This window comes from Solanum stenotomum, chromosome 12 (genome assembly GCF_019186545.1).
Source record: "Solanum stenotomum isolate F172 chromosome 12, ASM1918654v1, whole genome shotgun sequence".
Taxonomy (NCBI): Eukaryota; Viridiplantae; Streptophyta; class Magnoliopsida; order Solanales; family Solanaceae; genus Solanum; species Solanum stenotomum.
This window is the reverse complement of record NC_064293.1, coordinates 49320530-49335500: the sequence shown is the minus strand read 5'-3', so window position 1 is coordinate 49335500 and position 14971 is coordinate 49320530. Positions and strand designations below refer to the sequence as shown.

Here is a 14971-nt window from a genome sequence, read left to right as displayed (position 1 = left end):
AAAGAAAGAAGGGATAATTGTACATAATGACAAACTATTAATTCAAATTAAATGGTATAACCACACTTTGATTTAATTGTGCCCTGTAGCAAACTGTTTGTCAGTCGCCTCTCTCCCTCAAACTCTCTCTCACCACTCTCCCTCTCTTGCTCGTTCTCTCTGTCGCAAACAGAAATGTATAAAATGCGTTTGTGTTTGTATAAAGCGAGAGGAAATTGTATATATACATATATTTTCGTTCCCCTCTCCCAAATCTCGCTCGCCACCCTCGCCTCTCTTGCTTATACAAACAAAAACGAAATGTATAAATTGCGCTTCTGTTTGTATAAAGTGAGAGAAAATTGTATATACACATGCAAATACATATATCTTCATCCTATACACTTCTAATTATACAATACAAATATTTCCCTGCCCAGTTTTCTTTTGTCTTTCTCTCTTTCTCGTTTTATACATACACATATTCTACAATTGGTCTTTTGTATACAACTGCTTTCTTTTGTATATGTATAGCGAATTATACAACTGCTTTATTTGTATATGTATAGCGAATTATACAACTGTTTTTTTTGTATATGTATAGCGAATTATACATATATATGTTTGCTATGGAGCGCAATTATGCAAACTTTGCTATAGCATACAAATATGAATTTTGTGTTTGCTATATGTGAAAGTTGCTCATGTTAAAGAAACGTTACAAAAAAATCAAAATAAGGGAGGTAGGCGTAATATCATAATTCATAAATCATAGGGAAGGTTAGTGTTAATATATATAGAGGAACTTTCACATATAGCCATTCAAAAATAGCCTAATTACTCTCCATAGCTAAAGTTTGATAATTACAATGTTGGTTTGATTTGGATTCATTAAATTATTTTTTCAATATCAAATCAAATCAAGAATGATGATTTTTTTTTTCTCGAATTTGTTAGTCGAAATTTTCATTTAAAACACATTCAAAGTTTGAAACCAACAACATCAGCATTCATCATAATACAACATGCCGAGTCTAACCCACCATTCAAACACTTTTAAAAAACATTGAACGTCTTTTAAGCATAAACTTCTGCAAAATCTTAAACCAGCAAGTTTAGAGAGTTAATTTTTTTATTTGCAAAATTTCAGAATGGTTCAAAAAAAAAAGAAAAATGACTCAGTAAGAAACCAGACTTAGCTGTGCATCTTTTTTACTCCATCTATATCTTACCCGATCCTTTTTAGCTCAATCTATTTTCAATCTGATCCAATCCGTCCGTCCGTTTGTCACTATCGAATAAAAGTTAATAGATGATGACACTACGACGTTACTACGTGGAAACAAAAACAGAACTATAATTTAATGGATTGAGCTCACTCTACATACATATACGACCAAACATTATTGAGTTTAAAGGAAAATTTTACAAATATACAAATTGGCATAACAATTTTTCTTTCTACTTACACATCTTCCCCATTTATCAGCTAGATTACAATTTTCTGTAGCTAGTCAACTTTCTATATCTTCTAATAGCTAGATGGTACAGTATTGTAGATGTCAAATGTTGCTCGTTTCACCACGGTGTCAAACGTTGCTTATTTCTTCGTGGTAAAGTCCAAGCGCAGACTGCATAGAGACATAATGACCATCCACAAAAATGGAACCAGATACAAAATTAGAGAAAACGAAAAGGAACAAAACAGCTGAAAGATAAATTGTACTGATTTTTTTAGCTACAATGCAGGTAGATATGGCACTAACCATATTGAGAAGCCTCAGAGCTGCAGGCCGTGTGAATTTCCTTGCAAAAAGGAAACAAGGGGCAGGTTTCTCCTTGTTGGTGCACCACTCTCTCCGGTGTTCTGTCTCATAATTTATATTGTCTATGTCCTGTCAAAACCGAATAGATCTCTAAGGTGTGTGCATATTCATCATTTTACACAGGACAATTCAGCGTTATATAGTAAGACAATCATGCTCATTTCCATTGCTGACAAAGAGGAGGTCAATTGCTAAGTGGGATTACTATTTCATTATCTTCTCCTCTTGTCGATATATGAGTGATATAATTTTCTGAAATATTTTTCTCCCAAATGATCACCGAGTTTCCTGCTAGTAGACCTGGCTAATCTACTAAACTGCTTGTTGAAAAGAACCAAGAGTACCTTGATAGATTGGATTAGCATGGGAGTAGCATCGGCTAATTTATAGGTAACAGGATGCCATCCTTTCCGTTCACGCTCCTTGGAGGATAAAATAAGCCACGCAGTGTGAGTCAGTGTCCTCCGTGTAATTTCACCTTCAAGTCCTTCATGCTATATTAAATGAAAGGCTCCTCAGAAAAAGAAAAAAGAAAAAAAAATAAATAAATAAAGGTTGATTCTAAGGTATCAAATGAAAACTTAAGTTACATTTTAGAGGAATTATGCCTCATAGCCTCTTGCATTATTCAAATTTCATCCATTAATAACTTTTCTAGTCAGTAATTACCCAACCTATTAATGAGATACAATACAGCAAACTTGAAACAAACCTACACGCAGTGTTCAGGGAAGCGTGAAGCGGAAAAAAGCAATAAGGCCCCGCTTCACGCTTTAAGCGATGAAGCGCTCACATACTCATTCTAGTCTGTGAAGCGTAGAAGGCTCGCATCGCTTTAAGCAATGAAGAGCTCGCTTTCCTGAACACTGCGGCTACACGAGTTTACAACTAGCTGAACTCAACTAACGGTGCAAGATGAGGTAATCTTATTTTTTAAATAATATTGGCCTTAGACGGGCTTAAAAGGTCCGACATGAATAGCGAGGAGGATTAAGATAGCCGAATCCAACATAGTTGGGATTTAGGTGTAGTAGTTGTGTTCTTCTCTTCTTTTTTGTGGGGGGTAAAGAAACAAATATAATGCAACTGCCAAGGTTTTTATATTAGCAATTACTTCTTCATAAACAATTAACACTATTAGTACTCAACCAGGTCATGAAATAGTAAAATGTATTGTCAATCAGCTCAAACTTGAATTGAACTGTTGTAGAGTATGGATTACATTATGCTACCAATGGTCCATGCAAAGGAATTTTTATTGACAGAATATCATTGTTTGAAGTGAAATCAGTAATATCTTAGGGGAAAGAATTGAGTTGTAAAGACGGGTTAGATCACAAAAAACAACTTACAGCAAGCAGAGTTTGGACATAGTGTTCATCAGGTATACAATTATGAATTTTGGAGGTATCTGGAGGCTGCAAAAGATAACAGACTTTAGAAAACCGTTCAACAGTATAAAGAAGAAGCTTATAGATTAGTATAGCATGTCAAGGTCTTTTAGCAAAAGTTGAAGTCAACAGATCAACAAACAATAGAAGAGAAGAAATACTCAAGTAGCATGGAGACTCACCACATACTGATCCCGCCAAAACTCAGGTAGCGGTTTTTTCTGCACAATGATAATGTAATTATGGTGAACATCACAAAAATATGAAGGTATGTAATGAGAACATACAAATGCAGAACTTTACATATCATCAGGGTAGTTAACTCCTGTATCATTAGGAGGGTAGCCATAAATCATAATACTTGTTCAACCAGCAAATTGGAGGCACATAAGAAAATGGATTCAACTTTAACAATGTTTTTTCTATTGCCCAGTCCATCCATCTAAAAGAATAAGGACAACCCTTTTTTTTTTTAATTGAAAATAAATAAATGTTAAGATAACTTGTCTTGTGATGCTCATGATGAACTCACGACAATCCATGAGCATCATAAATCAAAATCCGTACCCCGAGTCTCAGAATAACAGTAAAGGTAGGTTTCCAAAACAAAAAGTAACTTGCCTTGCAATGCAACTGAAACATAGGAAATAATATTTCATCCTTCACTACAATATCTGCATGCTTTCTGTTTAGAACAGCCCACTGCAAAAAGACGTCAAAATGAAAACTAGTAAGATATACAACTTGTAAAAGTGAAAGATACACCTTGCTTTTTTGCTCCATTTCTCCTTTGAGAATTTCCTTTTAAGGAGTTACATTAAACTTCATGAAGTTAGAATTCATATTTCAGACCAATACCTGAGATCCTTTCCTCCAGCTTTGAACAGGAATAATTGGATCCATTTTGGGGTTATAGCGGCCTTCTTTTGTATCAGCAAAGCTGTTTTCATTTTTAAATAAAAGACAGTCAGATAAATGAAGCATGAAAATGGTTCCACATTTTAATTTGTGAAAGTAAGATGCTAGCTGTGTTTTTTCTAATCAGTGTAAGATGCTAGCTAGATATTTGGCTAAAGTAATGGATTCAGAAGTAACAATTCTTTGAGAATGACTAGTGCCCTTCAGTGAAAGAACTGAAGCTTTCTTATTACTTGAATTCTATCTACAGGAATGAATCATTTACTCGAGAAAGAACAGAGATATATTAATGTTTCTTACCTGTCAACAAAACTATTTGGCGTAGACATTATGTAGTCATATGTGTAGCTGAAGTTGTACAAAGGTATGCAACTGAAATAACATGAAACAAATTAGATGACAGTTGCAACACAAATGTTAATATGATGGATATTATTGCAGATATATCAATGTTGGAGACCAATTTGCCAAGTAATGTTTTAAAACTGATGTGGCCTATGATTATGCTCAGTGATCCGAAGCTAAATCATTATCTGAAAAGTGCATTTAGACAGAGTTTGACTATTTCAAACACTTAGCTTAGAAAACTAATAGGGGTAACAGGCACATGTCTGCAAAAGTAGCTTACCACTACGGTTCTGATAAATTAACAGTCAATTAAGCTAACCAGTAATACCAAATGAGTCAGTTTGTGCTACAGATTTGATAAATGAAGATATTAAAGGAAATTATATCTCACCTGTCTGAAAGAAAAACAAATCGTTCATTGAGAGGATCCATCAATGCATGCTGAAGTAAAATACGCTCTGCCTGGATCATGGTTGCTTCTCCCCAATCTACCTGAAGGAAAAGACACTTGCTAAATATTGCTAGGCCATAAGAAGTATGTGAAAGAGAAAAAAAATGTAAATGTTGTTATAAGCTCATCAATATAAATAAAGAGTCGATACAAAAAATCTTTACATAATTGTCATAGCATAAAGAAGGGAATGCGTATGACTTTTTGGTAACAGTCTCATGAATGTTCTATAAAATCTGTAAGAGGTGACAGGAAAGAAGAGTAGCCAGCCTGCAGTGTGTATTATAGGGTTAATGAACCAGAAGGAAAAGCCCTTGGTGGTTAATAAATATATTAATTACCGGAAAAAAAAAAAACAGAAAGGGAACCCATCCCCCCAAACAGATTTTGTTTTGATGAGCAAAACAATAATGCAGCACATGTATTTCTATCATAAATGCTGTTAATCGGATGAAGTAAGCAACAGAAACTCAATGGGTAGATTACCTACCTACTAGACTTAATGATGATGATGCTATCAACAAGAATTTTCCATTCAGAAGCAGAAAAAAACCTGTATACTATCGTTCATTTGGCGATTCAAGAAATACGCTGATCTTGTCGTCACTTTGTTCAATAAAAACCCTGGTCGTGAGTGAACCAGGATTGAAAATTTATTTTCCTTATCACCCTGCAAAACACGCACACACAAAAAAATAAGTCTAGAAAGATAGCAAGAGTTTGAAAGAAAAAGATTTTGGTCTAAGAGGGGAACTCAATGAGTCTACCTACATGTGGTGTGGCAAGCATGCGCGGGAGAGCGGGAGCATTTGGGGAAAAGAATAGAATCAGAGTCAACAGCAAACAGTTACAGGCACATCGATATGTATATTGGAGAAACAATTGAATGTACCCTAAGCACAAAACACATTTCATCTGCTCTCAAAGGACATTCAGGTAACTTCCTGTGGGGGAATCAAATTTAAACCCATGTAGCTGATGAACCAATAGCTGATATATTGCAACAGTTCTCAAACTATAAGGATTTGCTAATGTCATCTAAAAGATGTACAATTCCTCGAAATCAATACAGACTTAACTGAGAATGGAACATAAAATGAGGCAATGGATCTGGATAGGCTACACCAACTAGTAGGAATTAAGGTTTAATTGTTATTGTATACTTGTATTCAAGTCTCAGAAAGAAAAAAAAAATCTAACATTAAGTCGGGGGGTTTTCAGGAGTTTTTTTGAGTCTTTTTATAATGGTTATTCTATATCACTTATATCAATACAGGGTATGTGAATTTTAGAAATACCTCAATATTAGGGACACCTACTTTTCCTTCAAAGACAAATTATTTAATGTTACAATGTAATGAGCCTGAATAGAATGGTATAGAGAAAAGGATTCATATCATTGATCTCAACTAGACTGGATTATGGGATAGTTGATTGAATATGGAGCTTCGCAACAACAATACACCAAGCGTAGTCGGATAAAATGGGTATTGGTAGGGTAGAGCGTACATAGACCTTACCCTAGAGAGGTTGTTTCCGATAGACGCTCGCCTCAAGAAAAAAACAGTCCAAAAAGAAGTAACGAAAGTGAAATCAAAACAAAGCATATTGAGCAGTAACTACAATTGCTTAAGGAGCTTGGCAATAGTCAAATAAAACTAAAAAATCACAAAGCTCCGCGGCCCACTAACACAAGCGTTAAAGATCATATTTGACAATCCTTCTTCTTAAAAAAGGAAATATCACACTCAACTCAAACACAAAAACTAGCAAAAGAAAGACGAGCACTCAGGAAATAGGGTGCCTTTTTATTTTTTGAAATTTTAAAATTGGGTATAGGAGAAGGGAAAATGGGGAAGGAAGTTACTAAGTGGATGTGAAGTTCAAATCAACTGAGTTACTAAGATTCCAACAAAGAAGAAAAGGGTGTTTCTGTTTTGCACATTCTGTATAATTTGTGATCTCAGCAGGATCCAGGTACCACTAACCCCACCCCACAAAAAAAGAAAGAAAGAAAACATCTTGCATAAAGATATAAACTTTGGAAACTATACTAATATTGCAAGTCTATATATTCATGGCACTTTTAATTAACTTAGTAAAGAGTTAAAAGATCCTAAATCACTCCAATTACCAAAAAAATGAGAAACCTCAGGAAGTAATCAATGTAAACAAAAAAAATTCAAGAATTCACACTAAAAGGAAATAATACAACCAAAATAATTAAGGCATCAAAAGACAAAAAGAGAGAAAAAAAAAAACAGGAAAAATCCAAGTGCCACATAATGAATTGATTACCTGAAAGAAGGCATCCCAAACAATGTCCAAAGGCAGACGATTCCGAGCTATAAACAAAAATGCAATTTTGGGGTTTTGGACTTGAGGAACAGAAAGCAACGCTAACATTCTAATTCTATTATACTGTGTCTCCATTAACACTAAAGTCCCGAAGAAGAAAACAAATAGCATCATAGCAAACACTTTTATCTTCCATCTATGCTGAGATTTCTGGGAATTGGATCTTCGAATCAATTTCAAGCCCATATTCCCACACACTTCAAATTTGTAGAGTATAATCACTTACCCATGAAGATCTCTAAAGTAATTCAGTAGCAAAATGGATCCAACTAGAAAAGGTGTGGAAATACAATTAATTGTGAGATCAAATTAAAGGATCTGGGAAGAAATTCAAAGCTATCTCTCATGAATCCGGTGAACTGACATTGTATTATTAAAGAGAAGAAAGGGACACAGAGTGAGAGTGAAGGGCTGACTTGAGTCTTGACTTAAGCTTAATATATAAGTTGTTGGGATTTTTACTATTGAGTGAGTAAAAGATAAAGCTTAATACAGACTGGGTTGCGTGAATTGCAGGGAGAATGAGAATCCCTTTTCAATGGCTGCTTTAATGGCGAAACGATTTTCTCTTTGCCAGCAAATCTACCAAACCTGCCTCCACTTTGAGGGCCATTGCAGACTTTGCCTTTACTCAAAATTGATCTTCTTTTTCAACTCTCTCTTCTACCGTTTTTATCTTTTTCTTATTTTTCGCAGCTTTCTATATTTTCAGCGAATGTTTTCACCCTATGTCTACTTCCAAATATAATAAATGTGTACCTTTCACCCATATGACTAATGGTAGATTATCATCAATTTTTGATTGAACGTCTCAAATTTGAATTTATAGATATATAATTAAAACTTATTGGAAGTGTTTGTTTTTTAAAAATTTATCTTGCATGAATTTAAATTTAATCGGATTTCAATATTTATGAATATAAGGTGCATTTAAAAAAAAAAAAACGTATAACTTCCTTGGTATTGACTTTTTACCATAATTTAAAGAGATTTTATTTTTAAATATTAGTAGATCACTTTTCATTTTACACTTCTAAATGTTATGATTTTTTAAACATCCTGTAAAATAGACAGAGATCAACTAATATGGAACCAAGAAAATAATAAGAAATATTTGTACCTTTTATTATTTTTGGTTAAAGCAATGACACATTTTAATTAGTACATAACCACAACAACTGAAAATAGCAAAAATCACAAGTAATACTATAAAATAACAACTCACATTCATTTAATAAAAAAAACATGGCAAGTTTTTATTGCACTATTAAATAGCTGCACACTTGCTTCAAATAGGAAGATAATTAATACACTTTAATAGTACGAAACGTATATGGAATTCAAGATTTGGCTCATGGATATATAAGTTGGTCATTATAATATAAATAATGAGATGAAATAATTTCAAAAATTAATTAGGTAATATTTACAATCAAACACACAACAACATAATCTCCTATTTAACTAAAGAAAAAAATATTTCTTGACTTCGTTTTCAACCAAAAAAAAAAGACATCAATGATGGAGTAACAGAATCCATGCTTGAAAGTTACTGGACAACTAACAGAATTGGCCAACTAATGTTCCTCTAGGTGCTTGACTTGCTTAGGAGATAATTGATGAGACATCAAAACGCACACCAACCCAACGCAAACATTTACTCATTCCGTTATTATTTATATGTCGATCTTAATAAAAATAGATATTTTTTAATATTCGTTATTTCACAATATCAATACATAAATAACACTATTCTTTCTATTTTACCTTAAGAGTTATTAACCTTGAAAATGCGTATTTGACCAATATAAAAAAACTAAGTAAATAATTTATGTGCATTGGTCAAATTAATTAATCAAAATAAATTAATTTATATTCATTGATTTAAAACCTGACTTTAAGAGAACACCAAACAAGAATACAATGATAAATTTACATAGTTTCTTAAGAGACGTGAAATCTAAAATTGGATGATATATAAATAGAAATAGAGGGAGAGTATAACATAAGTAAAATTAAATTCATAGCGTTCAAATATTGTATATATTTTGTTCTAAATTAATAGTCATTTTGATTAAAAAAAATATCTAAAAATAATTATCATTTTAGAAATTCAGAATTAAAATTAATAACTATTTTCAATTATATTTTTAATTGCATGATACAAAAGAAATAAATCAATCTATTTTTTTTTTAAACAATATATTAGATTATATCAATATTTTTCTTTATACATTCTAATTGTTGAATTACTTTAAACGAAAATTTATGGGATTTTGAATTTTTTTAAAGAAGAATTTGGATGAATACATGTAATACGAAGGTAGCATTACCAACGCATTTATTTAGTTCATTCATAGTACTAGTTTGGTAAGCCTGCCAGTTTGTTTATTCTTTTGGAGTACTTCATTAATAATTGATGCCCTTAATTTTCATCCTTCTATGTTTTCTTGTCTAAAAATAAATAACCATCATTAATTTATAGAGTAAGGTACAGGTGTTTGAGAAAACAATACCCTCTGGCACAATTACGAATTTTTTTTAAAAATAAAATAAAATTGGTTTACCACCACTCACTTAAATATGTACCAAAAAAATCACTAATTCGAACATAGACTAGTACGTCCGTAAAAATATAATAATTTCAACGCAAAATATAAATATAAAAAATTTAATAAATTTGCATGCTGGGACAAAATAGTGGGCAAAAAAATATTTTTTGTGTGAATGTGCATTCACTTGCACATGACGCACCCCTTCGATGCTGGAAGTGACAGCAGCAATATTAAATTTTTTGAATAATTTATTTATTTATCACCCATTTGTTATGAGACTATTTCTCCACCGTAAGCCCGTTTGGCCATAGATTTTTCAAATAATATTTAGGAAAATTTTTGACAAATAGTGTTTGTCCATATAATTTGTCATTATTTGATAAATATTTTGGCAAATATCCCAAATTTTCAAATACTAATTTTTTCTAGTATTTGGGTCAAATCTCATTATTTGAGATCTTTTGAAAAGTGAAATTTTACACCAAATTTTTATCTTTTACAAAAACACCCTTTATAGTAGTTGTTTGCGTTGTATTACATATTTTTTTACGTGAACACCAAACTAGTGATGAAATATTCAATGAATCTGAAAGTGATGATATGATTGTTGATGAAAATGAAGAACAATCAACTCAGGGTAACAAAACCATGTGTTTTGTCTACTTCATGATGTATGGAATGATGATTGTTGCACTCACTCCAAACTACCACATTGCTCTAGTGTCATGGGCACTACTTGTTGTTTGTTGCAACGAATATCCAATTGACTTGTAATACAAACTTATGGTTAGTTTTGATAGTTTTTAAAACTTATGGATATAAATCATATTTTTCTAAAAAAGTGAAATATATTTCCCAAATACTATCGCCAAACACATGATCAATTTTCACTCAAATTTTCACCCAAATAATATTTGCCAAGAATATTTGGAAATTTATGGCCATACGCTAACGAAATAAAGAAAGTTTATGATCCCCTTCCTACTCCCAAAATGTTTTAAAAATTAACATTATTGAGTTTAAGAATCTCGATAACATATGATAGCAATTCAAAAGTGAGATTAGTAAAATATCAATTTTAGGTCTTCAAAATTTTGAGACGTCAAAATATTTTAACAAATTTTTTTTATAATTTTATTTTCACTTTAAATAAATACTAAAAAAATGTAAAAAAAAACAACAAACAAGGTATGAAATCTATATAAAAGAAAAAATACTCTTCTTTTTGGGGTAAATAGTAAGCTTACCAAAATCACTAGACATCTCACTCACCGCATAACACCGTAAAGTTTGATATGTAAGAAAATAGATATAAAATCTATAAAAGATTAAAATAATTTTCGTTTAGGTAATGTTTTTTATGTTCCCAATAAGAAATATGTATAGATTTCAAGTAGAATTAAAGTGAGAATCTTAATTCAGTGAACACAAATACACAATTAAGTTTTCGCCTTTTTCATTTTAAATTTGCTCGCCTCTCTGCTGAAATCAAAGAAAGAAATCTTGTTTTGCAATTAGATATCTTCAAGTTTGTAGATTTGTGTTTTCTCCTTCCCCGATTTTTAATATTGCCCGTGTATGTACTGAAATCAAAGAAAGAAATCATTAGGTTTTTGTTTTGAAATTAGGCATCTTTAAGTTTGTAGATTTGTGTTTTCTTTGGGTATTTTTGTAGATGTTGTGTTGAATCTAAATTTGCTTAACTCATTGCCTTCATGCTATTTGAGTCATCGCTCACTACTAAAAAAACAGTGAATGCCGACCTAAAAATTACCAACCTCAAATTGAGGTTGGTAATTTCCGACCTCCGGAGGTCGGTATTGTTAAAAAGAATTAAAAAAAATAATTAGAAAACCGACTACAAGTAGAGGGTTTTTATGCAAAATTTAAGCGGAAAAAACAAATTCTAACCTCTAGAGGTCGGAATTTTTCTCGGAAAAAATGAATTACAATAAAAATCGACCTCTTGATATCGGAATCCAATAAATAAATAAATAAATAACAATATTTTATTTTTTCTCAATTAAATATAAAAAAATAAAAATTTGAGAAATATTTTGATTTAATTTTATTTAAATCGTCTTCCGGAGGACGGTTTTGTGTAAAATAAAAAATAAAAAAAATTATAATACCGACTTCCGGAAGTCAGTAAAATTAAATAGTATGTAATTAAATTAATTTTCATTAAAATATTTATATAGTGACTTCCAGAAAATTAATAAATTAATATTTTCAATTAACTTTAAATAAACCATCCTCCGGATGACGGTTTTATATAAGTTAAAAATAAATTAATATAAAATATCGACATCATGAGGTCGGTATTTTTATTTCATCTAATTACTTTTAATAAAAGAGACGTCCGAAGGTCGGTTTGTTTAAAATGTTCCTATTAATCATAATTTTGCTAGCATAATACTAAATTTTCATTTTACACCTACAATTAATTGTTCAAAAATGTGTAACAATTTTGTATATTTTTATAAATAAAAAGTCATGCCAATAATCCATATTTAGAGTATGAAATTACATTTTTATGCAAAATAAAGCGGAAAAATCAAATTCCGACCTCAGGAGGTCGAAATTTTTTCCATGAATTACAATAAAAACCAACCGTTGATGTCGATATTAAATAAATTAAAATATTTTATTTTTTCTCAATTAAATATAAAAAAAACAAAATTGAGAAATATTTTTATTTTATTTTATTTAAATCGTCTTCCGAAGGACGATTTTGTCTGAAATAAAAAAAAATTATAATACCGACTTTCGAAAGTCGGTAAAATTAAATAGTATGTAATTATATTAATTTTCATTAAAATATTTATATAGTGACTTCCAGAAAAATTAATAAATCAATATTTTCAATTAACCTTTAATAAATCGTCCTCCGGATGACAGTTTTATATAAGTTAAAATATAAATTAATATAAAATACTGACTTCCCGATGTCAATATTATTTAATTAACATGATTACTTTTTATTTATCTTAAAATTTAATGTGATACCGACCTCATGAGGTCGGTATTTTTTATTAAATTTAATTACTTTTAATAAAAGCGACATCCAGAGGTCGATTTGTTTAAATATTTCTATTAATCATAATTTTGTTATTGTGCATAAAACTAAAATTTCATTTTACACCTACAATTAATTGTTCAAAAAGTGTAACAATTTTGTATAATTTTATAAATTAAAAGTTAGAATTTGTGGAATAAACAAAAAAAATATCTATAATCCATATTTAGAGTATGAAACTATGTTGATATGAATTAGGAGATAATTATACATATATTTCTAGAGTAATGTACAAATTTTATTAGTCCGTCGTCAAATCATGAACTTAATATCTCGTGTAATGATGTAGAGGTGAAGAGCTAACATATAACCCATTCGAGTATGAAATGCGAGATAATACTAGTAGAAATGTCATGATAACAATTAATTATAAATTTTATATTTAGATAATTAATTGTATAATTATTTGTACGTATAACCTTCAATGTCTTATCTCGTTTTATGAAATAGATAATAGAACATCGTAAATTACTGTATAAAGCAAGTTCTATCAAGATTATTACGTTAGATCTTGAATGGATGTCAAGTGTAGTGGTCATATCGCAGGCAATGACTTGTAAAGGATAATTCATCGGAGTATGAAATACATTGATTAATTATATACTCCTCGAGTAGTTTAACAAATCAAGTCTTATATATTAGTGGTTCAGATAAGAAATACATTATCAATTAAAGAAATACTGATGATCAATTCAATGAGATTTATATATTAAATTTGATATTGATAAGCTTTTGTTGATCGATAAAATTAAATTTATATAATTAGGAGGTATATAATTTAGATTTATAAAAAATAAATTGATCGATAAAATAAATTTATTAAATTAAACTTTTGTTGATGTGTAGTTAACTTAAATTTTATATATATAATTTTAATTAATAAAATCGACCTCAAGAGATGAGTTTATATTAAAATAAATTAATAAATACTGACCTTAAGAGGTCAGTATATTTAAATTATTAGAGTATTTAATTTAAATAATATCGACTTTAGATATCGGTATTTATTGAATATTCTTAAATATAGATAATTATTTACACGGAGAAGGGTCTAAAATACCCTTAAAGTATTGGAATTGGTACAAATATACCCTTCGTTTACCTTTTGGCCACAAAATGCCCTTGGGGTTAACCTTTGTGGCCCTATAATACCCTTTTCACAAACGGAATAATTAGTCCACTTAATTAGCATTTTCATTTAATATGTGGCACTATCTGATTCGTTGTAAAAAATAATTAACTAAAACTAAATTAACCCAATCCAAACCCGAATCCACCCAAAAGAAAACACCCGACCCATCTTCTAAAACTCAATTATTCTAAAAGGGAAAAATCCAAATTATTTTCTTCAAGCTGCTGAAACTCAATTATTCAAATGCATTTCTAACATTAAAAAAGGTAACAATCCCATGAGCTATACAGATTCAAGAAGAGATGCATTATAAATCTGGTCAAAGCATTTCCAACATACTCATAGTCAAAGAGTATACATAGCACCCCCAAGAGCATGATTTTGTCTCCCTTAAATGTCATTAACAAAATTAGCAACTAAGGTACTTATTAAATCACGAAATCAACTACAAATATAGTTAAAACTACAACATAATGGATACTGTGCAACAGAACATCAATACATTCCTTAGAGATATCTATATTGTCTAAGTGCATCTTCATCCTATCACTAACAACTAGTTCTGCACTGAAACTTCTTTGATTTCACGATTTCTAGCCTTGAATAAAGTTATACTCTGAATTTAAGCACTGTCTCTATATCTACAACATCCCTTTTTTATCAATTTTGTTTCATAGGTTCATCCCTATCGGTTCTGCTAACTCTTGAAATGCTGCCAGAGCAATTGCTGGTGTTTCAGCATTTAAGCACATTCTCAACTCCCTGATTCTTGATTGATTTGATGCCCAATGTTTTCAAAATTACTTATGCAGATTAAACAAGAGTAGGTGGAGACTTTACTCTAGAATAATTGGGTTTTAGAAGATGGGTCGGGGTATTTTTTGGGTGGATCCGGGTTTGGGTTGGGTTAATTTAGTTTTAGTTAATTATTTTT

The 14971-nt window shown here is 30.7% G+C and overlaps 1 protein-coding gene across 2 annotated transcripts; it reads right to left on the bottom strand.

Annotated features, from left to right (window-relative positions):
- Window positions 1-1316: 1316 nt before the first annotated feature.
- Window positions 1317-7970, bottom strand: LOC125848599 (glycosyltransferase BC10). Of its 2 annotated transcripts, none has more exons than XM_049528488.1 (11): window positions 7212-7970; window positions 5467-5583; window positions 4854-4954; window positions 4415-4486; window positions 4055-4136; window positions 3818-3898; window positions 3379-3417; window positions 3158-3223; window positions 2150-2299; window positions 1746-1874; window positions 1317-1610 (listed from the first exon to the last, which is right to left on the bottom strand). In XM_049528488.1, the coding sequence occupies exons 1-11, from the start codon at window positions 7455-7457 to the stop codon at window positions 1569-1571; spliced, it is 1125 nt and encodes a 374-aa protein (XP_049384445.1). In that variant the 5' UTR covers window positions 7458-7970; the 3' UTR covers window positions 1317-1568. The 2 variants fall into 2 exon arrangements, with proteins under 2 accessions (XP_049384445.1, XP_049384443.1); XM_049528486.1 differs by having other exon boundaries at window positions 1317-1617; window positions 1750-1874.
- Window positions 7971-14971: the final 7001 nt, after the last annotated feature.